A 26,408-nucleotide genomic window follows, 5' to 3' on the forward strand; every position below is an offset into this window, starting at 1 on the left:
TTCATCTGTGAAATGGGACTACAGTAATCTCCCCACCCCCAAGCATGGTTTCGCTTTCTGCTGTTTCAGTTACCCAAGATTAACTGCCATTAGAAAATATTAAGTGGAAAATTCCAGAAATAAATAATTCATAAGTCTTAAATTGCACGCCATTCTGAGTAGCACGATGAAATCTTGGGCGACCCAGCTCCATCCCCCTCCCCAACCCCAACCCCGTGAATCACCCCTTTGTCGCTGTATACACTACCTGCCCATCAGTCACTTAGTAGCTTTCTCATTTCCAGAAACATTGTCGCAGTATTGCAGTGCTTGTGTTCAAGTAACACTTATTTTACCTAATAATGGCCCCAAAGTGCAAGAGTAGTGATCCTGGCAATTCGGATATGCCAAAGAGAAGCCATAAAGTGTTCCCTTTAAGTGAAAAGTATGTATGCATAGGGGAAAAAAACATAGTATACCTAGGGTTTTGTACTATCTGTTCTCTCAGGCATCCACTGGGGGTGTTAGAATGTACCCCCATGGGTAAGAGGGGGACTACTCTGCCTGCTTTATCGGATTAAAACAGAATTAATTCATGTAAAGCACGTTGTACTATGTGCCTGACACATAATAAAGAAAGGAGTATGTAAATTGTAGTTACTAAGTATCCATGCATCCGATAAATGCTCTAATGTTATACATATGTATACACTCCAAAGAATGATTACACAGTAGCCATCCATATAACCATCATTCATTAAAAAGGCCACCCTGTCTCCACTGTTCAGTAGTGCCACATATGTCATAAATCATAAATCATGAGTAAATATATGTGGGGCTCAGGTTTGGAACTTTATTCTGTTTTTAATTACTGTGTCTTTATAACAAGACAATATTTGATATGGCAAGTCCTGTCATCTTGTTCTTTTTCAAAGGATTTTGGCTTTCCTAGGCCCTTTGTATATCGATATACATTTTAGAATCACTTTGTCAAATTCCATGGAAAAAAACTTTTGAGGCTTTGAGATTGCATTAAATCTCTAGATCATTTTGAGAAGAATTGACATCTTCACAATTTTGACTATTTCAATCAGTTAATTTAATATATATGTCCATTTATTTTGGTCCCCTTTAATCACTTGATAAGATTTGATAAGTTTTCGCATGAAACTCTCACATTTATATTATGTTAGATCTAATCCTATGTCCTTTGTGCCGATATATATTTTGTAAAAATTTTTTTTTTTAGTCAGTGCCTTTTCTGTTGCCAGGCTCTGGTCTACAAATGTCTCATCTTTGCCTCTGCTCATCCTCCCTTGTTATGGCTCCGCCCTGTTACAGCTCCTCCCTGTGGCCTTAATCCCTCCAAAGCTGGGTAAAGCGAGAGGGGCTGTTTGCAGATGGCACTTCAACCTTGAAAGGAGGATGTCGGCATCTGAAAGCTGGAAAGGTGAGAGCAGCCTTCCACCCCTGCAGACCCTTTGAGCAAGCCTAGGCTCTGCTCTACCCCTGGCCCCTCTGACTCACCCACTGCCCACTAGGACCCCACCCTTGGAGAGCCACCAGGTGACTAAAATCACCCTGTTCTCATCCCAGCGAGCCCCAAACGCAGCCTTACCTCCAACCCGTGAAGCTCAGCCTGATCCAGACACTCCCCTATGGCCGCCAGGCCCCATCTACAGCCGTAGTTCCCAGCTGAAACCTGACCCCAGTCCTGGCCCTGACCCCTGTTCTATCGCCCGCGCTTCTCCAATTTCAAAGCTGAATGCTAACACAAAACTAACCAACCAGAGGGCAAACCCCGGTTAGAGTCCAAACCCCAACATGGATACAGACCTTACCACGAGCTCTAAAGTCACCTAACCTCAACCCCCAACCCCGGATGTCAATACTGTGAGTGAGTGGTTCTCTGACTTTCTGGAAAGAGTGCAGATCCATTTTTAAGGGCAAAAGAAATTGGAAAGAGAGAACATACATTTAATAGTGGTGGCATATTGTGAGGGCTTGCAGTCAGAGTCTTCCCGCATTTGGCTCCCAATTCAGCCACTTCACCAAATCAGTTAACCTCTCTTTTTACATCAATTTCCTCACCTGCAAAATGGGAAAGCTGCTATGTGCCAGACAGTCTTCTGGATATTGAATTGACTTAATCCTCACAACAACCCTATAATGTAGGTTCTCTTATTATCCTCCAATTATACAGATCAGGAAATCGATGCTCAGAGGGTTAGGTAACTTGGTCAAGGCCACACACAACTACCAGGTGGTAAAGTCAGGGTTTAAACTCACAGAAATTCTTTCCTCTGAAGCTGGGGCTCTTTTTTTTAAAGATTTTATTTACTTATTTTTAGAGAGAAGGTAAGGGAGAGAGAAAGAAAGGGAGAGAAACATCGAATTAAGCCAGCAACCTCTCACCCAGGACAACATTCAAGCAACCGAGCCACGCCGGTCAGGGCTAAAGCTGGGGTTCTAACCAGGCCAATCTGCTGCCCCTCAGAAGCTGAAACAAGGCCACGGGAATTGAGAATGGCCTTAGCTAGAAACCCAATGCGAAGCTCAGATCCCACCCAAACTTAACTTTAGCCCCGATTTTGATCCTAATTCTAATCCCAGCTCATTTAAATACCCTGTCCTAACCCTAAATCACAACTCAAGCACACTCCACTCCCACCTGTATTTAAACCCAACCTAAAATTCCACTAGTTGAATTTAACCCTAAATCTGCCTCCAGCTATAAATTTAATGGTACCCCATGCCAATTTAAACTCTACTCCCAAGTCTAACACCAAACCCTACTTCACTTGGAAACATAATCTCACCCTCACTCCCCTATAAACTCTCACTCTACTCCCAATCAATTCCAACACTAACTCTTACCCCTCAATCCTTAACTCAGGTACCCCTAACTTTTCTTAATTTTACATGTTCTTTTCTCCTCCCTCAGACAGAGGGATGGGATCAGGGAGGAAGCAACCATGATTGCTCCAATACCCTGTCCCTCCTGAGTTGATTTCTCCACACAGACATCACCCCAGAGCCCAGTCCAGCCAATGAGGCAGGTCCTGGTCCCAAATGGGGGCTGAAACCTGGGACTCCAGAACCAGGGGGTGAAATCAGCGAGGCATCAGGCCTGGGGACCCCTAAGCGAAGGACTCAGCACAGTAAACACAAGACAGTGGCAGCAGCCAGTGTTCAGCGCTCACCCCGGGCTCTCTTTTGCCTCACACTGGCCAACCCTCTGCGGCGATCCTGCATCAGCATTGTGGAATGGAAGCATCCTGGAAGGCCAGGAGCAGGCCTCAGGGGTGAGGGTCGCCAGGGTACCTAGAGTCAAGGATTGGAAGGTCAGGGCTGGAATGGAGGAAGGCTAAGGTCACCAGGAATGATCAGGTACTGGCTTCAAGGGGGATTTGAAAAAAGTGAAGGTCAGTCACTAGGGGTTCAAGAGTCCAGGGCTAAATCACAGCGAGATTTGAGGATGGCTAAGTTTTCCAGGGGGGTCAGAATCAAGGCCTTGGTCAGGGCAAGGGCTGGGAATGTCAGGGCTGATCACCTTGGGATCAAGGGTGCGCATTGGGTGGGGAGGGCCCCAAGGGAATGTGGGGATTCCGAGGCTGTTTTGCGTGGGTCCTTGACTGTGTCCACCTGAGGCCCTTCGACATCCTCATCCTGCTGACGATCTTTGCCAACTGCGTGGCCCTGGGGGTCTACATTCCTTTCCCAGAAGACGACTCCAACACTGCCAACCACAACCTGGTGAGGCTTGCTCCGCCCCACCCCGCCCCGCCCTCAGATACAGACCCAGCAGAGCCAAACCTCCAGTCTTCCAGCCAGGTCCCGCCCTCCTCTGATCCAGAAGACTCACCCCCGCCCAGCCCCACCTCCGTTCCGGCTGCAACGTTTATCCCCACCCCAGCCACCCTCAATCCCCAGCCCAGATAACTCCCCGATCTCCGGCCCCGCCCCCAGGAGCAGGTGGAGTACGTATTCCTGGTGATATTCACTGTGGAGACCGTGCTCAAGATCGTGGCCTATGGGCTGGTGCTTCATCCAAGCGCCTACATCCGCAATGGCTGGAACCTACTCGATTTCATCATCGTCGTGGTCGGGTGCGCGTCTGCGGGAAACACCCCCACCCTAGTTCAAATTTCCACCCCAAACCCGCTGATTTCGGGGCTCAGGGAAGCGACCGCTTTAAACTGCCCCCATTCAGCAGTCACAACAAGGAATATTAACATATTTTAAGTCTATTTGCATTTCTGGTTAGAGAGGTATGTGCTTCCCTGAGGAGAGGGGAGGGAAGGGAGGGGCTGCCAAGGCCTGAACCCCCGCCCCCTTCTCATCCCTTGCCCCGCCATCAGGTTGTTCAGCGTGCTGCTGGAGCAGGACCCCAGGCGGCCTGGAGATGCTCCGCATACCGGGGGGAAGTCGGGGGGCTTCGATGTGAAGGCGTTGCGGGCATTTCGGGTGTTGCGGCCACTGAGGCTGGTGTCTGGGGTCCCGAGTGAGTGTAACGCACCCCCGGGGTTGGAAGTAGGGGAGAGGAGCGGGCGGAGAACTGAATGGACCCCACACCTACTTCACCCGGCCCTTGCTCTCCTCAGGCCTGCACATAGTGCTCAATTCCATCATGAAGGCGCTGGTGCCGCTTCTACACATCGCACTGCTCGTGCTCTTCGTCATCATTATTTATGCCATCATCGGACTCGAGCTGTTCCTCGGACGCTTGCACAAGACGTGCTACTTCCTGGGATCTGGTCAGCCAACCCACCCCTCCCAGGACAGGATACGCCCCCTCCACTGGCTCCTAGGCCCCACCCTGTTCTCAAGGAAACCCAAATTCACAACACTCCGCCCTCAGTCTCAGGCTCTACCTCCGGTGCACAAGCCCTATCCGTACATTCAAGACTCCGCCCTCAATCCCAGACTACAACCACCCCCCTCGCTAATAGCTCCGCCCTATCACAAGACTCCACCCTCCAGCCAGCAGGGTCCCTGCCCCGCACTTAGACTCCATCCTCCAGGACTGGCCCCTTAGACTCCTCCCTCCATAAGGACCCTAACCCCTGCCTTGTCTCCACCCCCTTTTAAAGAGACCCTCCAAAATTCACAAGACTCTGCCGTCAGGCTATTGCCTCGCTCTTATTTATAAAATTCTACCCGAAGATTTACAGTCCCACTCCCCAGATCCCTGCAATAGGGACTCAGCTCCCCACTGGTTCAGAATCCTGACCTGGCAGAGTCAGGGACTAAGGTCTGTCCCTGATTTAGAAATATCCAGGACCCTGAGTTGAACTCCCCAAGTGGGCGGAGCTACAGGGGTGGCTGCTATTGCCGGTGGGCAAGTCGGAACCCAGAGCTCCAGTCTTCCCACAGAAGTGGAAGCAGAGGAAGACCCATCGCCCTGTACGTCTTCGGGCTCAGGGCGTGCGTGCACGCTGAACCAGACCGAGTGCCGCGGGCGCTGGGCAGGGCCCAACGGAGGCATCACTAACTTCGACAACTTCTTCTTCGCCATGCTGACAGTCTTCCAATGTGTCACCATGGAAGGCTGGACCGACGTGCTCTACTGGGTGAGGTGGGAGGCAGGCACACAGTTCGTAGGCTGCACCTGCCTTTCCTCCCTGAGCTCAGGCAGGAGTGTCTGCATACCCTGAGGGATGCATGCCCTCTCTCTCCCCAGATGCAAGATGCCATGGGGTATGAGCTGCCTTGGGTGTATTTCGTGAGTCTCGTCATCTTTGGGTCCTTCTTCGTCCTCAACCTTGTACTTGGTGTCCTGAGTGGGTGAGTAGCCTAGACACTCCCCTCATCCTGCCCCTCAACGTCTGCCTCTTTTTTTAAATTCCTGTCAAACTCCTAGGCAACCTTCAAAACCCATCTGAAACAGCCCTTCATTCATTCAGTCAACATTGAGCATCTGTTGTATGCAAAGTACCACTTTAGGAATCGAACAAGAGACAAAAATCCCTGCCTTCCTGGATGTTACTTCCTGGGGTGGGGGGGGAGGAGACAGACTATAGCAACATATACAATAAATAATGTGCATGTAGTGTTTTATATGGAAATGTGCTATGGAAAGAAAGGAAGGGTAAAAATAAGAATGGGAAGGCTTCTGGCCAAGAGGGCAGAACAGATAGAAAACACATGCATATCAATTTTAATCAAATCTACAGTATATTTTGGGTTTACGTCACATTTGCAAAAAGTGCAATTGAAGGTACATTAATTGGTCTTATTAATGAGACCAATTTTTTTGCTTTTTTTTAGTATGTATTATTGTGGATAATAAAAAGATGTTTGCAAAGCCAAAAAATAGGAGTGAGGAGATCTTGCAGTTATAAATAGGGACAGTCCGGACAGGCCTTCTTGAGAAGGTGTTATCTGAGTAAAAATATGAAAAAGATGAGGGAATGAACCATGTGTCTATCTGAGGAAAGGGTGCCCCACACAAAGGGAACAGACAGTGTGAAGGCTCCAAAGCAAGAGTGTACTTGGCATATTCAAAGAACAGCAAACAGGCCAGTGTAGCTGCAATGGGGAAGGCGAAGGAGCCAAGGTGGTTCCTCTACCTTGCCCTCTATCCTCCTTCTTCAGGGAGTTCTCCAAGGAGAGAGAGAAGGCAAAAGCACGAGGGGACTTCCAGAAGCTGCGGGAGAAACAGCAGTTAGAGGAGGACCTGCAGGGCTACCTGGACTGGATCACACAGGCGGAGGAACTGGACACTGAAGATCCCTCAGCCAATGGCAACTTTGGTTCTGCGGCTGAAGAGGGCAGGGCTGGCCACCGTAGGCAACCCCAGTCTGGCCCATTCCCTGCTCCGTGCAGGCATCAAATGTGGGCTGCCCTCCTGAGATCCAATCCCCACCTGCAACAACTCTTGGCCCAGCCCTCAACTGTGGCCTAGGATACAGAACCCAGACCCAGAACCACATCCCCTTCCCAACTGTACCCAGAACAAAGATTCCAAGTAACCCACGCCACACACACACACACACACACACACAGCCCTAACCCCACCTCAGGCTATGCTCCACAACTGTCCTCCCTATCCCAACAGGGCCACACCTGGAAGATCTGACCAATAGTGGACATGGACGTCTGTGCTGGTTCAGTCACTCCACGCGCTCCACACACTCCACCAGTAGCCATGGTGGGGGTCCATCCAGGTTGGGGAGGGGGGCAGGATGGGTAAGCAGAAGAGAAAGCCAAGGGTGGAACCCAGGTGTCTTCATGTGCTGACCTATGTTCCCACCCTGCCCACAGCCAGCCTGCCAGCCAGTGACAACGGTTCAATGGCCGAGACTCCAGGCGATGAGGAAGAGGAAGAGGGGGCTCTGGCCAGTTGTACACACTGCCTGTGAGGACCCCAAGTCCTTGACCCCTGACCCAGCCAAAAACCCAGTACAGGCCCTCACTCTAGTGCTTATTTTAGCTGCCAACCTTGGCCTCTGACCCCTGCCGCTAACAGCCCTTCAACCCCTGTGACAGCCACCTCCCATCCCCCTCTTTTGCAGAAACAAGATCATGAAAACCAGAGTCTGGTAAGTTGGAGAAGTTATGTGACTCCTGGACTCCATGATGTTATGAGCCCCATCTGAGTCCCCCAGGGCAGGCTGAGGTAAGTGATCTCAGCCAGCGGGTTCTCCTTTCCTCCCAGCCGCCGCCTCCGTCGAGCCAACCGGAGCCTTAGGGCATGCTGCCGGCGGGCTGTGAAGTCCAATGCCTGTTACTGGACTGTGCTTCTGCTCGTCTTCCTCAACACACTGACCATCGCCTCAGAGCACCATGGGCAGCCCATATGGCTCACCCAGACCCAGGGTGTGCCCCCTCAGCCTGCCAGCCCTTTCCCCCAGCCTCCAATTCCCTCCACCCCAGAAGCTCCAATGCAGGATCCCTCAGGTGCCTCAGACCCCCAGACACTGCTTTCCATGCAAGTAAATGCAGGAACCTTAGCCTGTCCCATCCCACCTTGTAGCTTACACTTACGTAGCACCTGCTGTGTATGTCGAGCTCTGTTCTCAGTGCTTTACCCGTACTAACTCACCTTCTTTTCACCATAACCTTATGGGAATTAAGTACTAAGGCACAGAGCGCTGAGTACCAAGGTACTGAAGAGTTATGTGACTAACCCCAGGGCTCAGCTAGTGAGTGGCAAATCTAGGCAGCTTAGCTCCAGAGTCCAGGCTCTTAACACCACACTGGACAAAGTTAACCCCTCTGTGCTTCAACTTCCCCATCTACAAAATGGGGCTAGTAATAGTATTCACCTTGTGGGGTGGGTAGGAGGATTAAATTAAAGTGGAAAATGCTTATAACATTGTCTGGCCATGTGAAACTAAAACTTTATGAGTGGTAGCCCTTAGTAGTATTCATTTTAATCTCAACCCCAACCTTAATGCTGAGCACACTTCTAACGTCAATCTTCAAACCAGCCCGAGTCCTAACTAAAACCCAAACTCTAACTCTTACCCCTGAATTGGAACTTTTCTGGACTCAGAGGCTGACTGAGACCCCAGCCCAACTCTGCCCCTCACCCCAGCTCCAAAGCCCCTCAAAACCTCAACCACTCTGACCTACAATTTCATCCCAATCCCTAACGCAAATCCCACCCCCAGCCTGTGTCTGGTCTGATACCATCTACCCCAGATCGCACCCATGACCCTACCTTTCCACATGTCACCACAGAAACCCCTCCTCCTCTCCCCACAGAGTATGCTAACAAGGTGTTGCTCTGTATGTTCACGATGGAGATGCTTCTCAAGTTGTATGGTCTGGGCCCCTCCGCCTATGTTTCCTCCTTCTTCAACCGCTTTGACTGCTTTGTGGTCTGTGGGGGCATCCTGGAGACCACACTGGTGGAAGTGGGAGCCATGCAGCCCCTGGGCATCTCAGTGCTCCGATGTGTGCGACTCCTCAGGATCTTTAAGGTCACCAGGTGTGTGTCTGTGTGTAGGGAGGAGAACTGGAGCCCCAAACACAGCTCCAACAGTCCCCACCCCAGCTCCAATGATAACTTTATCCATATCACCATTTAATTTGTAAATATCTATGGAGTGCCTACTGTGTGCCAGGCATCTTTCCAGGCCCTAGAGAAACACCAGGAAATCAAAGCAGACACAAGAGTCTTCATGAAGATTCAAGTTCACTGGGGAGGTGTCTACTGCATTTCAATCCTGTTCTTTAACCTCGCCCCTGTCTCTGATCTCAACTCCATACTCATGCTCAACCCAAACCCCATCCCCAACCCCCAATTTTAACACCATCTCTAGCCCAACCCCCAACCACTTGTCATCCACAAGCCCATTTACAACCCCAACACCCAATCCCAACCACATCTCCAACCTCATCCTTAACTCACAGCCTCATCCCCATCAGTAACCACAAGCCCCACATTCTTAACTCCTAACCATCAGCCTATCTCCAACCACAACCCTGTTCCTAGCCCCAGACCCAATCTTATCCCCATCCTCTCCTCTGTCCCAACCCTCAACCCCAACCTTATCCCCAACTCAGTCATCTACAACTCCAAATACTCCCCAACCCCTAACTCCAGCCTCGACCCCAGTTGCAATTTGTAATCCCAGCCTCAATCATGGTCCCAACCTAAAACCCAATTCTAGCTCCATCAATTTCCATTTACCTTCTATCCTAACCTCATCTCCCACTACTCTTCTAATGCTTAACCCCAGTCTCAACCTTTCCCTCACTTCTTATCCTCGCCTCACCCCAGCTCCAAAATCACTTCTAACCCTGACACCAAAGGTCATTTTAGCCTAGTCCACCCCAATGCATCATTAGTTGGACCCTTGCCCTGGCTCCTGACTCACCACTGGACATGTCAACCCTGCTCCTTCCATCTCTGCTGCAGGCACTGGGCATCTCTGAGCAATTTGGTGGCATCCCTGCTCAATTCAATGAAATCCATTGCATCCTTGCTGCTTCTCCTCTTCCTCTTTATCATCATCTTCTCCCTCCTTGGCATGCAGTTGTTTGGGGGCAAGTTCAACTTTGACCAGACCAACACCAAGCGAAGCACCTTTGACACCTTCCCCCAGGCCCTCCTCACTGTCTTTCAGGTGGGGTCTGGAAACCATGGGATGGGTGGGTCAGGAACACCCTAGGGTGCAGGGAGGGTCCCAAATGCTTCACAGTGAACTGCCATCCCCAGATCCTGACGGGTGAGGACTGGAACATGGTCATGTATGACGGTATCATGGCTTACGGTGGCCCCTTCTTCCCAGGGATGCTGGTGTGCGTCTATTTCATAATTCTCTTCATCTGTGGCAACTGTATCCTTGGAGCCTTGGGGGAGAGTTGGGTGGTGGCAGGGCAGGGGAGGGAAGTGGATAGGGAACCCTGAGCAGTGCACAGGCAGGCTGCTTCTCCATCGTTTGCAGCCTAAGCTCACCCCAGACATCCTGTTGAACGTGTTTCTTGCCATTGCCGTGGACAACCTGGCCAGTGGAGACACAGGCACTGCAAAGGGCAAGGGAAGGTGATGTCTGGTTCCAGCCCCAAGACAGTCTCTCCCTAGATCCCTGCCTGGAAACCCCCAGACAAATCCCATACTACCAAAGATGCCTCAGTCACCCTGGCAATCCCCACCCCCAGACCCAACCTGCCAGTCCTTGTTCATTCAACATGCATTTATTGAGCACCTACTTTGTGCCAGGTCCTGTTCTAGATTCTGAGGAAACAGCAGGGGTCAAGGTAGACAGAATTCTCTCCTTCATAGAACAGACATTCGAGTTCGGGACAGCAAGCAAAGCACAAACAAATGAATACATAGTATACTTTAAATATATGTAAATAATATGTAACAAAGAGAAGTAAAATAAAAGAACAGAGAGAAATAAAGATTGCTATTTTGGTTAGGGTAGTCAAGGAAGGGCTCTATGTGGAGGTGACAGTTGAACAGAGAGAGCTGAATAAAGTGAGGGACTGAGCTATGCAACTATCTGGAGGAAGAATGTTCAAGGCAAGGGGACAGCAAATCCAGAGGTCCAGAGATGATGATATTCTTAGTACATTCAAAAAGAAACATCAGAGAGACCGGTGAGTCTGAAGTGGAACGAGCAAAGGGGAGAATGGTAGGAGGTGAGCTCAGGTGAGGGAACAGAGAGGCCAGATTGAGAGTATTCTGGGCCACAGTGAAGACTTTGGTCTTTGCTTTTTGCTTGAATGAATGGGAGCCATGGGAGAGGTGTGAGCAGAGGAGGGATGTGCCAGACTCAGGATTTAACAGGATCCTTCTGGCTACCGTGAGAACAGATTGTGGAGACAAGGACACTCATGGAACTTCTGTGGGGTCTAAGAAAGGTCTGTTCTGACTACAGTGCCCACCCCCCTCAGCCTTACCCATCTGCTGCGATCCTTAGCAGTCACTTCCCCCTCCCCATTCCCTCACACAGGGAGAAGAGCACTGAAGGGAAATGCTCACAGGAGAATGGAGCTTTGGTGAGTTAGAAACCTGGACACTGTCTACACCTCATACTACCAGCAATACCTATCTATATGTTTGTGTTTTTAACTGCCAGCCTCTGCCTATTCAGTCCTTCTTTATTAATCCCTTCCGTACCTCCCTTGTGTCCATCTCCTGATGTCTCTCCCACCATCAATACCCCCATCTTCATGTCCCCAGGTGCCTGGTGAGGAGAATGAGAAAGAGGAGGGTGCAAAGAATGAAGAAGCAGGCAAGTGACCAGGGCCAGTTGGAGGAGGTGTGGGACCCTAGGGACGACACCTAAGCAGAGCTCTTGACCCTTGAGATCCTCCCATTTGGAGAGCAGCCTTTTCCAAGATCATCTCAAAAACAGTGGGTTTAGTGTGTGGCCACCAACATTTGGGACACTGAGATTAAAGATTAGCAGATGTTTTGTTTTACCACAGAACTTCTCAGCCTTTATTTTATAATAGCATGTATACGACTGCGAGGATGGCAGTATTTATTCAACACACATTTACTGAGCTCTTACTGTGTCCCAGGCACTGTTCTAATCGCTGGGGATGCAACAATGAACCAAACAAACTAAAATCCCTTCTCTGAGGAGCTGACATTCTGGCAGAGAGGTAGAAAGAATTTACCATGTAACGAGCACTGCTCTAGGTGCTTTACATATATTTTCTCAATTAATTCTCTCTCTTTTGATCTTCTGGTACCAGAAGAGGTGGAGGAAGAGGAGGAGGAGCAGGATGAAGAAGAAGAAGAAGACGAGGAAGGGGGTGCAGGGCGTGTGGAACTCCTACAGGAAGTTGTACCCAAGGAGAAGGTGGTGCCCATCCCTGAGGGCAGTGCCTTCTTCTGCCTCAGCCAAACCAACCCGTGAGTGCTGGGGGTTAGGGGGAGGAGGGACTGTGGCAGGTGGCAGACCGGGGAGCAGCCGAAGTTCAGCCGGGCAGGTTGCACAGCCTGATAGAACAGGCCTGAACTGTATCCCTTGGGCTGTCCTGATCAACTCTGTGGTCCTGGATTCTGACCATGGCCCATTCCCCACTCACCAGACTGAGGAAGGCCTGCCACACCCTCATCCACCATCACGTCTTCACCAATCTTATCCTGGTATTCATCATCCTCAGCAGTGTGTCCCTGGCCGCTGAGGACCCCATCCGAGCCCACTCCTTTCGCAACCACGTGAGCCTTTGGGGAGCACTCCCAGGAATGTCTTAGTGGGCACAAGCCGGGGCCAGGGTAGAGACAGGGAGAAGACTCCCATCTGGGCAGAAAAAAAGTGGCAATAATGTCAACCTTTACTGTGTGTGCAGCACACTTGCAAAAGTGCCAGGGAAGAGATCAGTACTCAGCTGAAGAGGAAGCTGTGCTCAAAGAGGTTGAACAGGCCGAGGGCACCCAAGTAGCTGGGTAGAGTCAGAGAAGCCCAAATTTGAACCCTGGTCTTTCTGATAGCCAACACTTTTGCCTTGTGGAGGAGTTCTTGATGATCATGAGGGAGGGAAAGGGAGAGAGAGGGAGGGACAGCAATGCTTACATAGAGATATACGTGTGCGCGCACATGCGTGCACACACACACCCCTAGGATACCCCTCAGCCATGACTCAGTGACTTCCCTCTTTCTCATTTCCCAGATTCTGGGGTACTTCGATTATGCTTTCACCTCCATTTTCGCTGTGGAGATTCTACTAAAGGTAACTAATGGGCCCCCAATCATACCCCAAGTTGCCCCAACCCCCTCCTACCCATTCGACCCCCAAATCTGGGGTCTAGCCTGATGACCTCTTACCCCCAGATGACAGTGTTTGGAGCCTTCCTGCACCAAGGCTCCTTTTGCCGTAGTTGGTTCAATCTGTTGGATCTGCTGGTGGTCAGTGTGTCCCTCATCTCTTTTGGCATCCAGTAAGTGACTCTTTGCCCACCCCACTCCTCTGAGACCTGAGGCCAGGCCCTAACCAGGACCTGAGGACTGCTCTCTCCCCAGCTCCAGTGCCATCTCAGTAGTGAAGATTCTGCGAGTACTCCGAGTACTTCGGCCCCTTCGAGCCATCAACCGGGCCAAAGGACTTAAGGTTACCCCCACCCCACACAAACCCACAGGACCCAGACCTTGCCCTGCTCGTAGCGCCAGAATCACTGATCAGATTGACCATTTACATTGATGCATGACTACATGTAACTGCTCATGCCTCACCACTGGCCATATGCCTTGATCCATGTTCCTTAACCAGTTGCCACATTTTTCTAATCTGAGTCCCTGGCACATGGCCACACATCCCTACCCAGCAAACACTTCTTCCTGGTTGGTGCCCAGACATCCCTGACCTACATCACTGCCCCTTGAACACATGTTCCTGACTACACATCGCTGACCCACAACCGCATGTTCCTGACCCAAGTCCTTCAGCCCCACCCATGCCCAGAGTCCCTGCCCCACGGCTGCTGTGACCTGTGGTGTCCATTAGCCATATTTGTGGGTACCTGCAGCACGTGGTGCAGTGTGTGTTCGTGGCCATCCGGACCATCGGGAATATCATGATTGTAACCACACTCCTGCAATTCATGTTTGCCTGCATTGGTGTGCAGCTCTTCAAGGTGGGAAGGAACACTGGAGGGAGGCCCAGGCACGGGTGAGGGCAGGGGTGAAGTGCACACCAGCTTGACAAATATCCTCCCTACAGGGGAAATTCTACAGTTGCACTGATGAGGCCAAACACACCCCCCAAGAATGCAAGTGAGTGGCTGAGACCATGCCCTCATGGGGCTCAGTACCCCTCCCAAAGGCCAAAGAAGCCCCTAGAGGTCACCAAGCCCCCTGAAGCCCCTAGAGCTTCCTCCCAAGAACTTCAGAGACACCCCAGATTTTATCAAGGCTTCCGAGACTCTCAAAACTCCCCAAGGCTCCAAAATACACCACCAGAACTCTCCCAATAACGGCAAAGGCCCTCAGATCTCAACATACCCTAAGAGCTCCCCAATACCTTCTCCAAAACCTTCTCCATATTCCCCAGAGTTACCTACATTCCGCTCTGGACGTCCCAGCCATCCCCAAACACCCGCTCCTGCCATGGACTACCCAATTCTCAACTTCCATCTTGAGACTCCTGTGGAGGGTAGTGGTGACAAGTATGGGCTTTGAAGTCATTCTTGGTTCAAATCCATCCCATAAGACTTCTTAACCTTGTAATTTCTTATATTTCTTAACCTTGTTGAGTCTGATTTTCCTCAACTAAAGAATGGGGATTTTAAAAATGTGACTCTCACAAGACTTTTCTGTGAGAAGTAAATGAATTACTACACAGAGAGTGTGCTACAACATAAAGTTATTATGTATAAAACCTAGCACCATGCCTAGGATAGACTTAGTGCTGATCAAGTTGACTATTATTTGTATTACTTTTTTCTGGGTACCAATAATAATGATCATAATGGTGATGAGAGCTAACATACAAGAATGGGCAAAAGTAGGCTTACAGTTGTAATATAAATAATTAATACAATAATTAATAAATAATAATACAAGGATAAACTCTGTTTCATGTACTCACATCTGCAAACCTACTCTTGCCCACCCCTGTATGTGGTGCCAACTATGTGCCACACATTATTTTCATTAATTAGCTTAATCCTTGTAACAAGCCAGGAAATACGTTACTATTAATCTTATTTCATGGATGGGGAAAACTGAGGAACAGAGAGGTTAAATGCCTAAGGTCACCCAACCAGTAAATGGAGGGGCAGGATTTGAACCCAGGCTATTCAGCTCCACCACTATGTCCTGCTGCCTCCATGCCAGAGACCCCAGTCCCCTTTCCACATCTCCCCACCCCTCCTCACCAACCTAGACTGTCTGCAACATCCACAGGGGCTCCTTCCTGGTCTATCCTGATGGAGATGTGTCACGGTCCCTGGTCCGAGAGCGGCTCTGGGTCAACAGCGATTTCAACTTTGACAATGTCCTTTCAGCCATGATGGCTCTGTTCACTGTCTCCACCTTCGAAGGCTGGCCTGCGTGAGGGACAGGGCCCCAGGATGGGAAGGGAACAGGGAAGGAGTCTCTAGAGGACTGGCTTAGAATCTGCTGAGGATGGGTGGGAGGGTATCTTCAAACGTGATAAAGATCCCTTGAGACTGGATAGGGTTTTCTGGGGACTGGTGGGCATGTCAGAAGACTGAGTGTGGGTCTTCCAGTAGCTGGTTGGGGTGCTTTGGGAACCTGGGTGGGTGGGATCTCCAAGAATTGGGTAAAGGTCTCTGAGGGACTAGGTGGAAATATAGAGAGTACTAAGTAAGATTTAAGAGGGGGACAAGGTATATGCCTGAGGAGACTGGTTGGAGGTCTCAGAGGAGATAGAGCGGGGGATTCAGAAGTTTCCAGAGAGCTGCACAACTCTTTGGGTAGCAGTTGGAGATCTCCGGCGGTATGGAAAAGGGAATTCAAGTTGATGGGATGGGGGTTTAAAGATTTTGGGGGGCTGATATGGGAGTTCTGGGAAACTGCACGGGAATCTCCAAGTGGATGGAGAAGGGAACGTGTGGATCTGTGGGAGCATAAGGGATCTGGGGGTGTTTGAGGGTCTAGTGGAGCTCTCTTGGTGGCATTTGTGGACGTCCCAGGTGATTAGGTCAAGGGATTTAGGGATCTTTGGGGTGACAAGCAGGAAATTCTGGTGTGTCTATAATAAGTGGTCTGGGGCAGGTCTGAGGGGCCTGGGGTAACCTCTCACCTGCCTCTGCTGGATCCCCAGGCTCCTATACAAGGCCATAGATGCACATTCAGAAGACCAGGGTCCCATCTATAATTACCACGTAGAGATCTCAGTGTTCTTCATTGTCTATATCATCATCATTGCATTCTTCATGATGAACATCTTTGTGGGCTTCGTCATCATCACCTTCCGTGCCCAGGGTGAGCAGGAATACCAAAACTGTGAGCTGGACAAGAATCAGGTGACTTTTGACCCCTGGTCCATCACCACCAACCCCCTGCATATACCTTCTTGCCTCAGAACCCCACTGCTCACTAATGCCCTGCACCCATATGCAGCGCCAGTGCGTGGAATATGCCCTCAAGGCCCAGCCACTCCGCCGCTACATCCCCAAGAACCCACATCAGTATCGTGTGTGGGCCACTGTGAACTCTGCTACCTTCGAGTACCTCATGTTCCTGCTCATCCTGCTCAACACGGTTGCTCTAGCCATGCAGGTCTGAGCTCCCTACCCTGACCCCTGCCAGACATTCTATTCTATCCACACAATCCTTTGGGAACCATTAGAAATGCTTTAGGCTGCAAGTAAGAACCCCCTCCCTCTCCGCAAACTGACAGAGACTTAAGCTATAAAGATATTTGCCACATTTCTTCAAATTTAAGACCACTAATTGTAAGTTGCATCCTGACTTCAAAAATCTAAGAATGTGAAAAAGAAATGGAAGATGGCGATTGTAAATTGCCATTGATTGTGATGTGCACCCCAATTTCAGAGATTCTAAAATGTGAGAAGATGTGTATCCTAAAGTCAATGAAATATGGTAGTTACCTCACATAACATGAAGTGTAGAGGTAGGCTATTTTGCTCATTGCCCATCAAAAACCCGGGCTCTATCTTTCTGTTCCACCATTCTTAGTGAGTTGACTTTCATTCTCATGACTGTTGCTTCATAGTCACAAGATGGCTTCAACAGCTCCCGGCATTAACACTACATTCGGAGGAGAAAAAAGGAAGGAAGTTTGCACCAGAAGATCTTCTTCATTTGACCCTTTTATTGCAAAGCAAAAATATTTTTCAGGGAAGCCACCCAAACAACAGCAGACTTATGTTTCTATCTCAATCAGAAGTAGCTGCAAGGAAAGCTAGAAAATCAAGAGTTTGGGCTTTCCATAAAAAAAAAAAAATGAAATCTTACCATTTGCTACAATATGGATGAACATAGAGGGTATTATGCTAAGTGAAATAAGTCAGACAGAGAAAGACAAATAACATATGATTTTACTTATATGTGGAATCTAAAAAGCAAAAAAACAAATAAACAAAACAGAAACAGACCCATAAATACAGAGAACAAACTGATAGTTACAATATGGAGGGAGATAGGAAGCTAGTTACAAATTGGCAATTACAAAACAGTCACAGGGATGTAAAGTCCAGCATAGGGAATACAGTCAGTACTATTGTAATAAATATGCATGGTGTCTTCTGGGTACTAGACTTATCAAGGGGATCACTTTGTAAATTATATAGATGTCTAACCACTATACTATACACCTGAAACTAATATAAAATAATATTGAATGCCAACTGTATTTGACAGATTAAAAAAAAAGTCTCCCCCAATATCCATAGTGGGGAACAGATAGTGTGAGGGGTTTGGCCAGCCTATAGTGCTACCACATCCCCAGACTGATCTCGCTTCTAATCAGAGAACATTTGGTTAGGGATGGGGGAGATATCTGCTTCAGGCTCTGCCCCCACACCTAATTTTCTCCTCCAGCACTACGAGCAGACTGCTCCCTTCAACTATGCCATGGACATCCTCAACATGGTCTTCACTGGCCTTTTTACTGTTGAAATGGTGCTCAAAATCATCGCCTTCAAACCCAAGGTGCTCCCCAGCCCTAGACCCACCTGCAGTGGATGAATTCCTTAGGGGTGGAACTCCTTGCAGAGCTCTCAGGGGGACTGCAACAAGGGAATCATGAGACTAGGGAATGAGAGGGATTCAGATGCAGGCTCATCATGTGGTCCAAGCTGGGCTGTCTCTCCCCAATTCCCCCACCACTACTGGCCCCCTACCCTAGCTTCCTAGATACGAGATGACAAGACTCTGATTTCCTTCTGCCTACAGCATTACTTTGCTGATGCCTGGAACACATTTGATACTCTTATTGTGGTGGGCAGTGTAGTGGACATTGCCGTCACTGAAGTCAATGTGAGTACTGGCCTCTCTACTAATCTACTCTTCCCCTACTAAGCTCTCCCCTACCTCAACCTCAGGGCTCACTTTCAAATGGGTAGGTGACTCACACTCCCATCCACTCCACTCATGGAGACTCAGTGCTCCTCATGCTAGCTCTATCCCTTCTGAGTCCCTGTTGAGTTCAGCTAAAGTCCCCCTCCCCCAGCTCCCTCAGTCCATTTGCAACCTATCCTCTGTCTCCACCATCACCTAAAATGACTTTTATTTCTATTATTGCCTTCATTGACTCTACATCCCTCTCCATGGGTTCCATCATCTCCACCAATTCCTGCTTTGGCTCCATCATCTCTTGTGATTCCTTGATTGACTCCATTTCCTCCACTGACTCCATCGTCTCCAACACTGGGTCTTTCACGTCTCTGTCATTACCACCGACTGCAACATTGGTTCCATAATCTCCTTCATTGGGTATTACATGGTTCTATAACCTCGACTGACAATGCTGCTGGTTCCATATCTCCATCACTTGCTCCTCCGTTGGATCCCCCATGGATTCTCTCATCTCCACCATCTCCATAAAACAACTGGCTCCATAATTTCTTCCATCGGTTCCAATATCTTTCCTCTGTAATCTCCTGTATCCTCCCCTCTCCTTTCACCCTCATTACCAACTTTTCCCACAACTCTCTTGATCCACTACCACATAACCTTCCCCATTGCCCCTTACTTAATGAATGTGTCATCCATTATCCCCTATAACTGTTCATCATTCTCCCCTTGTTTGTTTGGGCCTGTGATCACATCATCTCTCTCTCACCTCTGTTTTGGCCATATCTCTCTCCAGAATGGTGGTCATCTTGGTGAGGTAGGCCCCCATCTGTCAACAGGGAATTTCTGCTTCTTTCCTCACCCACCCTTCCTTCCTTTTTTATTAAATAGTCCTTAGAAATGCTCCCTGACCACCCTGGAGCCTGACTTCTGATGGATTTAGAGGCTGGGAGGGCCAAAGCATGATGCAGGGAGGTGACTGGGGAAAATGTGGGCTGAGCATATACATCACACCCCCAATCCCAGAGCTCTGAGGACAGTTCCCGCATTTCTATCACCTTCTTTCGCCTCTTCCGAGTCATGCGGCTGGTCAAGCTTCTCAGTAAGGGTGAAGGGATCCGCACGTTGCTCTGGACATTCATCAAGTCTTTCCAGGTAGCCACCCCATCCCTTTGACCACCCCTGGACCCCAGTTCACACCTCTCAGCCTGTCACTTTACCAGCCCCAGAACTATATCTCCTAGTGTGCCACACCCATCTACAATTTACCATTTCCAGTTTTCTCTCTTTTCTAGGCTCTCAATTCCCAACATGTCTTGTCCTCACTGACCTTTTTCTGTTGTATTTAATACTGTATCCACATCTGGGATATACTGGTAGTCATGACATGGGCCCTTGGGGGATGGACCACATTTCTCAGTAGGTCCAGGCTTAAGGGAGCAGTGAATTCTAGGGATTATAATTCTCTGGCTGGACCTGAGTTTTTATCCTCCTCTCCACCCTCATAGGCCTTGCCCTATGTTGCCCTTCTCATTGCAATGATATTCTTCATTTATGCAGTCATTGGAATGCAGGTGAGTGGAGACCCTAAGGAGCATCCCTCAGGCATTTCTCTGCTGAGGAGGGATGGGTAGGAATAGCCCCAAAGTGAGGTTGGCGGGTGAGAAGACAAACAGATACACTGGATGACCCTGAGTCAGTTCACATGTCTGTAAAATGAGATCAGCAGCGCCTGCTTGTCAGAGTTGTGAGGACGCTTTGGGCATTAGAGATTGTGAGGTGGGTGACAACCTGTGAGGGGCAGGGGTTCACCCCTCTGACATAGTCCCTTTGTGCCCACAGATGTTCGGCAAGGTAGCTCTTCAGGATGGCACACAGATCAACCGAAACAACAACTTTCAGACTTTTCCACAGGCTGTGCTGCTTCTGTTCAGGTGACATCTACCCCTCTCCCCACCATGTCAGTCCCCAGTATGCTCTGGTGGGCCCCAGACTGCCTGCGCTGTAGAAATAACAAAACAGCATGGGGTTCCATATTGCCTGGGACCTTTTCTGGCCGTGATCTGAGTCTTTTAGAACATTCTAGCCTCAGCCATCTTCTTTCTGCCTGTAAGATGTATCCCCTTCTTAAGCCTCAGTGCCCCATCTGTAAAATGTGAACATGGCAGTCATAAATATGGAATGCCAGCTTTCTAAATGTCAAAATGTTATTTGTGCCAGATGTAGCCCCTGACAGGAAGCGGGTCATCTCCTAACCTCTCCAGTCCCCATAATGTCACTTGCCATGACTTCATAGCCTCCCCTCCAGGATTATGTCCCTATGTGATCCCCAGGTGTGCCACTGGTGAGGCATGGCAGGAGATAATGCTTGCCACCCTTCCTGGGAATCGATGTGACCCTGAGTCTGACTTCAGCCCTGGCGAGGAGTTTACCTGTGGTAGCAATTTTGCCATCGCCTATTTTATTAGCTTCTTCATGCTCTGTGCCTTCCTGGTGAGGACCATTTTCCCATAACCACCCCCAGTGCCATAAGTACTGACCCTGAAGTGTCTGGGGATGTCAAATGAGGTGGGGAGCCCAGATCTTCAGAGTAGGTGAAAGGGCTGGCTTGGCAACAAGATCAGTTCAGGAATTCACGACCCAGTGACCATATAAGATTCCCTCTGCCTCCCACCAACCCTTCACACCCTGCTTTGCCCTTCACCTAACCTCCCTGCTCACTGGCCCACAGATTATAAATCTATTTGTGGCTGTGATCATGGACAACTTTGATTATTTAACCAGAGATTGGTCCATCCTGGGCCCCCATCACCTCGATGAATTCAAGAGGATCTGGTCTGAATATGACCCTGGGGCCAAGTATGCCTTCTAACCCCATACCTGATATCCCAGGGAACAGTGCACTGCCCCATACAGTCTCCCAGGCCCAGAACCTCTGGCCTACTCCTCCCATTACCCAGTCAGTAGATGCTCCAAGGTCCCTGCTGCCCCTGTCCTCTGCCTTCCCCTCCCCAATGGCTGCCCTTCAATTCTGCCCTGGCAGGCCCTGGGATGTTGGTGGGGAGAGGTAGTGATGAGCTGGTGGGTCCTTGAGAAAGGGATAGAGGGGCCATCTCCAATTCAGTGGTGCCTCCCACCCACCCCCACTTGCCCAAGGGGCCGCATCAAGCACCTGGATGTGGTTGCCCTGCTGAGACGCATCCAGCCACCGCTGGGATTTGGGAAGCTGTGCCCACACCGAGTAGCCTGTAAGGTCTGTGCACCTGCCCACTCCCACCTCGCCTCTGAGACAGCTGTCCATCATCTGGCAGGGGTGGGCAGAGACTTTGCCTTAGACGAGGGGAGGGTGGTGGTTTGCATTATCAAAGGTTCTGCACCCGGGCATTCGTGCCTGTGTCTTAGGCATTTGCTCAAAGTGGGTTTTATGTCCCTGGTATATACAGAGACTTGTGGCGATGAACATGCCCCTCAATTCAGATGGGACGGTGACATTCAATGCCACACTCTTTGCTCTGGTTCGGACATCCTTGAAGATCAAGACAGAAGGTGGGAGGTTCCCTGGCTGGCGTGGCTCAGTGGATTGAGCACTGGCCTGCAAACGAAGGGCCACTGGTTCGATTCCCAGTCAGGGCACATACCTGGGTTGCAGGCCAGGTCCCCAGTGGGATGCACATGAGAAGCAACCACACATTCATGTTTCTCTCCCTCTCTCTCTTTCTTCCTCCCTCCCCCTTTCTCTAAAAATAAATACATACATTTTTTTAAAAAAGAAAGCGGGGGGGGGGGTGGCGATCAGGAGTAGGAGGGCCCCTGGGGAGATTGCAGGGAGCAAACTGGAATGATGGGCCCCACTCCTAGCTCTAAACCTCAAAATGAGTGACTTTGGCCTCTCCAGACCCATTTCCCCACCTGTCCAATGGGGGCAATGGGTGACTGAGGCAGAAGCTTGTGAAGCCCCTCCAACAATGAGAGAGTGGCTGTGAAGGGCTTTTCCTATTGGCTCATGCACGGTACAGGGAACCTGGAGCAAGCCAATCAGGAGCTGCGGATTGTCATTAAAAAGATCTGGAAGCGTGTGAAGCAGAAGCTACTAGATGAGGTCATCCCCCCTGCTGACGGTTAGCCATCCCCACCCCAAATCTTGAGCTGACCTCTGAATGTTAGATGATTGCTCACCAACACAAAACCAGTACTGGCTGGGGTGGGGGCAGCAAAGGGAAGTCCATGCTGTGGGTAGGATGGGAGGATCAGAGAACCCCTAAGTGACCTTGCCTCCTCTTCCTTGCCCTCAGAAGAAGAGGTCACCGTGGGCAAATTCTATGCCACATTTCTGATCCAGGACTATTTCCGCAAATTCCGGAGGAGGAAAGAAAAGGGGCTACTAGGGGCCGAGCTCCCCGCAAGCACCTCCTCTGCCCTTCAGGTCTTCAGAGCGGAGTCTGGGTGGGTGGGAGTATGCGGGAGCACTGTGGCAGAGACTAACTGCTCTCTTGATCTCATGGAGCCCATGTCACAGATGAGGAAACTGAGGCCCAAAAACCCACACAGGGTCAGGGGTGGCTGAGGGGCTCCTTCCTCCACCCCCCACTCCTGCATGGGAAGCAGGCTCAATAAAGGGGGAGTTTATACCCTAAGCTGTCCTGCTTCCCTATTTTTCCTTGCTCACAGGCTGGTCTGAGAAGCCTACAGGACTTGGGTCCTGAGATCCGGCAGGCCCTCACCTGTGACACAGATGAGGAGGAGGAGGAAGATGAGAAGGACCCAGAAACATACCAAGTGAGAACAACAAGTTTCCATTACCCCAGAATTGTAAAGTACTCCCTCAAGCCCCTGAGTGACTTCCACACTGCCGCTAAGGAGAAGCACTCCCTCTGCTGCAATAGACAAGTGTTTATTTGGTACTTACCATCCACTGATGGAGGGCAAGACCTAGATTCAGCCCAATCCCTGAGGAGCTCATTGCAGACACATTATATGACCAAGTGACTTGGATACAACATGGATGTAACACCCAGTCCTGTGACTCCCACAGGCCCCAGTGGACTCCCAACTCACATCTCATAGGAGCCCCGTGATTTCTGTGTCTCTGCCTACTGTGGACAAACTTCCACATTCACTCTCCCTTGGACCCAGTGATGATGATGGGGGGACTCCCAACTCCAGACAGTCCAGTGTGCCCCAGGCTGGATCTCATACCCAGAGGTATGGTCAGGAGTCGGGGAAGATTGTGAGGGAAGGGAGGGACTAGCCACTATATGGGGATAATTCAGGGGGCATAGGGATGAGGCCTTCCAATGAAATTTGGGAAAGATGGAATGGATTCAAGGGCTCAAGTGGGAATAAAGGCTAATAAGAGATTCCTGTGAGAAAGGCAATGCAAAAAGCACATGATGTGGAACTAAATGGGTTTAAGTGCAAATCCTAAATCTGTCATTTGCTAATGGCCTAGTCACTTAGTTTTCATGGTCCTCAATTTCCTCACCTGTGAAAGGAGTATAATAATAGCACGTCATCCTGGCTGATATGGCTCAGTGGACTGAGCACCGACCTGAGGACCAAAAGGTTGCCAGTTCGATTCCCGGTCAGGGCACACGCCTGGGTTAAGGGCCAGGCCCCCAGATGGGGGCAGGCTAGAGGCAACCAATCAATGTTTCTCTCACACATCAATGTTTCTCTCCCTCTCTATCTCTCTCTCCCCTCTCTAAAAATAAATAAACAAAATATTTTTAAAAATAATAGCACCTCATCTCCTGGGGATAATGGAAGAATAAAATGAGGTCACATCTGGCTTTTATACCCCAACACACTCCCAATTATTGTGTTGAAGTTGTCTCTTTAGCAGACCAACTTTGATTTTTTTTTTTTTAAACATTGAGTCTTTCCAATGAGAAAGACATCTCTTAAAGAAAGCTCATGTTCACTTTAGAAGGACAGGTTAATTTTATGTTATGTGAATTTTCTCCCAATTAAAAAAAATAGAAGTCTGGTGTTTCTGTAAGTGAGGGAGCATAGCATGAGAGGGAATCAGAGACCCAGGACCACATATTTGGGAATCTGATCTACCTAACTTGCCTCACTTCCCCCAGGAGAAGTTCTGGGGCTCTCATTTTCACCATTCCAGAAGAAGGAAGTTTTCAACCCAAAGAATCTGAAGGACAGGAGAAACAGTATGAGGAAGAGGAAGTCCCGGGCCAGTACTCTAGCCATGACACGTAGGATGAACCCATGTGCGGGAGGGCAGGATTGATGGCACCCCATCGCCCATTCCTAGGCCTGAGCTCACCCACAGCCCTCTCTCCGTCCCATACAGGATCTCCTACTTAAATGAGCAGGCTGGGACTCCCCTGCGGCCCATCCTTCTGCCTTCTCACAGACGCCAGAGATACATGGATAGGCACCAGTTACCACGCCGCCGTCAGCTACCCTCGACACCTGCAGGTGAGAGCATGCGTGGGTCCTAGGTGCCCCCAAAGCAGCAGGGCAGAGGTCTTGGCACGTGCTGACATTCTTCTTTTCTCCTGGGCGTCCCCTACACCCCCACTCTCAGGTCAGAAGCCCTCCTTCACCATCCAGTGTCTGCGGCACCAGGGAAGTTGTGAAGATTTACCCATCCCAGGCACCTATCATCGTGGACCCAACTCAGGGCCCAGCAGGGCACAGGTGAGGTGGGTGGGAGCAGCACAGTTTGAATTTATCAGACCCACTACATGTCAAGCCCTTCTGAAGAGCAAGGCACATATGAATTCACAGATCCCTCACTGTACCTGTGAGGTGGGCACTGTTATTAGCACCAGTTAACAGATGAGGAAACAGAAGCCCAGAGAAGCTTACCCAAGATCACACAGCTAGTAAGCAGCAGAGCTGAGATTTAAACCCAGGTCTTCTATGCTCTTAAATAAACTCAAGGTTAATTTATATACATTCATTTTTACTCCTTCTGTGTTTGGGGGTTAAGAAGTAGGCACAGAAATAAGTCTTATATCCTCACTCTCCACCCACCAATTATTGTCTCTCTGCTGTTTATTCTGGTCCAGGGTTCCTGGGCAACCCCTCCTCAGCGGGGTCGGCTCCTGTATGCCCCACTGTTATTAGTGGAAGAGGGTGCAGCACGGGAGGGATACCTCGGCAAATCCAGCGGGTCACTTTGCACCTTCACCTGTCTGCACATGCCTGGAACCCACTCGGACCCCAGCCATACCAAGAGGGGCAGTGCTGACAGCCTGGTGGAAGCTGTGAGTCCAGAAAGGACAGGGGCAAGAGGGATGGGTGAGGAGGAGAGGAGGGAAGATTTTGGGAAGGAGGGAAAAAAGGTCCCTAGTCTCTGTGCTGTGCACGCAGTTCTCCCTTTGCTCTGCGACTTCTGCTCTGCATGACGTGTGTGCCACTGTCCCCTAGGCTTCCCCGCACATCCTGTTGGGTACATCATTTACCCACACTGATCTCTCTGTGCATGCTGCTTCGGCTCCATGCTGTGCCCTCTATCAACTTTGATCCTATCTGTGCCCCTAGGTGCTCATCTCCGAGGGCCTGGGCCTCTTTGCCCGAGACCCACGTTTCGTGGCCCTGGCCAAGCAGGAGATTGCAGATGCATGTCGCCTGACACTGGACGAGATGGACAGTGCTGCCAGTGACCTGCTGGCACAGGGTACCAGCTCACTTTATAGTGACGAGGAGTCCATCCTCTCCTGCTGTGATGAAGAGGATCTGGGAGAAGAGATGGCCTGTGTCTATGCCGTCTGAATTCCCACACCCACCTTACTGCTCAATAAACCTCCTGCCCTCCCTTCTCCAGAGGGAGATTGGCAGGGACCACGCTCTCGGATTTTGATGTCTTTGCACTCCAGGCCTAGGGCTGCCCAGCAGCCCCCATCAATCCATCCCCGATTCAGCACCAAGTCACTGCCCACACACGGGTATTTCCGGAAACCAGGACAGCCAGGTCTGATTATTCAGCGTCAGTGAAGGAGGGAGGAGGAGGAGGAAGAGACAGCAGCCCAAAAAAAGCTGGAGACA

The 26,408-nt window shown here is 50.0% G+C and overlaps 1 protein-coding gene across 1 annotated transcript; it reads left to right on the forward strand.

Moving 5' to 3' along the window:
- The first annotated feature begins 1,404 nt into the window (after positions 1–1,404).
- CACNA1F (calcium voltage-gated channel subunit alpha1 F) lies at positions 1,405–26,135 on the forward strand. The gene is given in 48 exon segments (XM_054566315.1): positions 1,405–1,466; positions 3,235–3,252; positions 3,630–3,735; positions 3,949–4,088; positions 4,341–4,483; positions 4,584–4,736; positions 5,356–5,552; positions 5,663–5,766; positions 6,577–6,767; positions 7,040–7,132; positions 7,246–7,339; positions 7,497–7,523; positions 7,640–7,800; positions 8,692–8,917; positions 9,851–10,058; positions 10,151–10,271; positions 10,396–10,477; positions 11,394–11,439; positions 11,624–11,675; positions 12,148–12,304; positions 12,484–12,613; positions 13,066–13,125; positions 13,227–13,333; positions 13,416–13,503; positions 13,919–14,026; positions 14,113–14,165; positions 15,297–15,443; positions 16,180–16,381; positions 16,479–16,637; positions 17,922–18,032; positions 18,276–18,359; positions 19,192–19,212; positions 19,422–19,550; positions 19,904–19,969; positions 20,238–20,329; positions 20,729–20,888; positions 21,127–21,254; positions 21,552–21,648; positions 21,839–21,941; positions 22,412–22,513; positions 22,688–22,818; positions 23,064–23,171; positions 23,428–23,597; positions 24,482–24,589; positions 24,706–24,833; positions 24,943–25,055; positions 25,430–25,627; positions 25,905–26,135. Coding segments are annotated over 48 exon segments (5,715 nt in total).
- Positions 26,136–26,408: the final 273 nt, after the last annotated feature.

This window comes from Pteronotus mesoamericanus, unplaced genomic scaffold (assembly GCF_021234165.1).
Source record: "Pteronotus mesoamericanus isolate MK-2021 breed Mesoamerican mustached bat unplaced genomic scaffold, CSHL_Meso_final contig_173, whole genome shotgun sequence".
In the NCBI taxonomy this organism is placed as follows: Eukaryota; Metazoa; Chordata; class Mammalia; order Chiroptera; family Mormoopidae; genus Pteronotus; species Pteronotus mesoamericanus.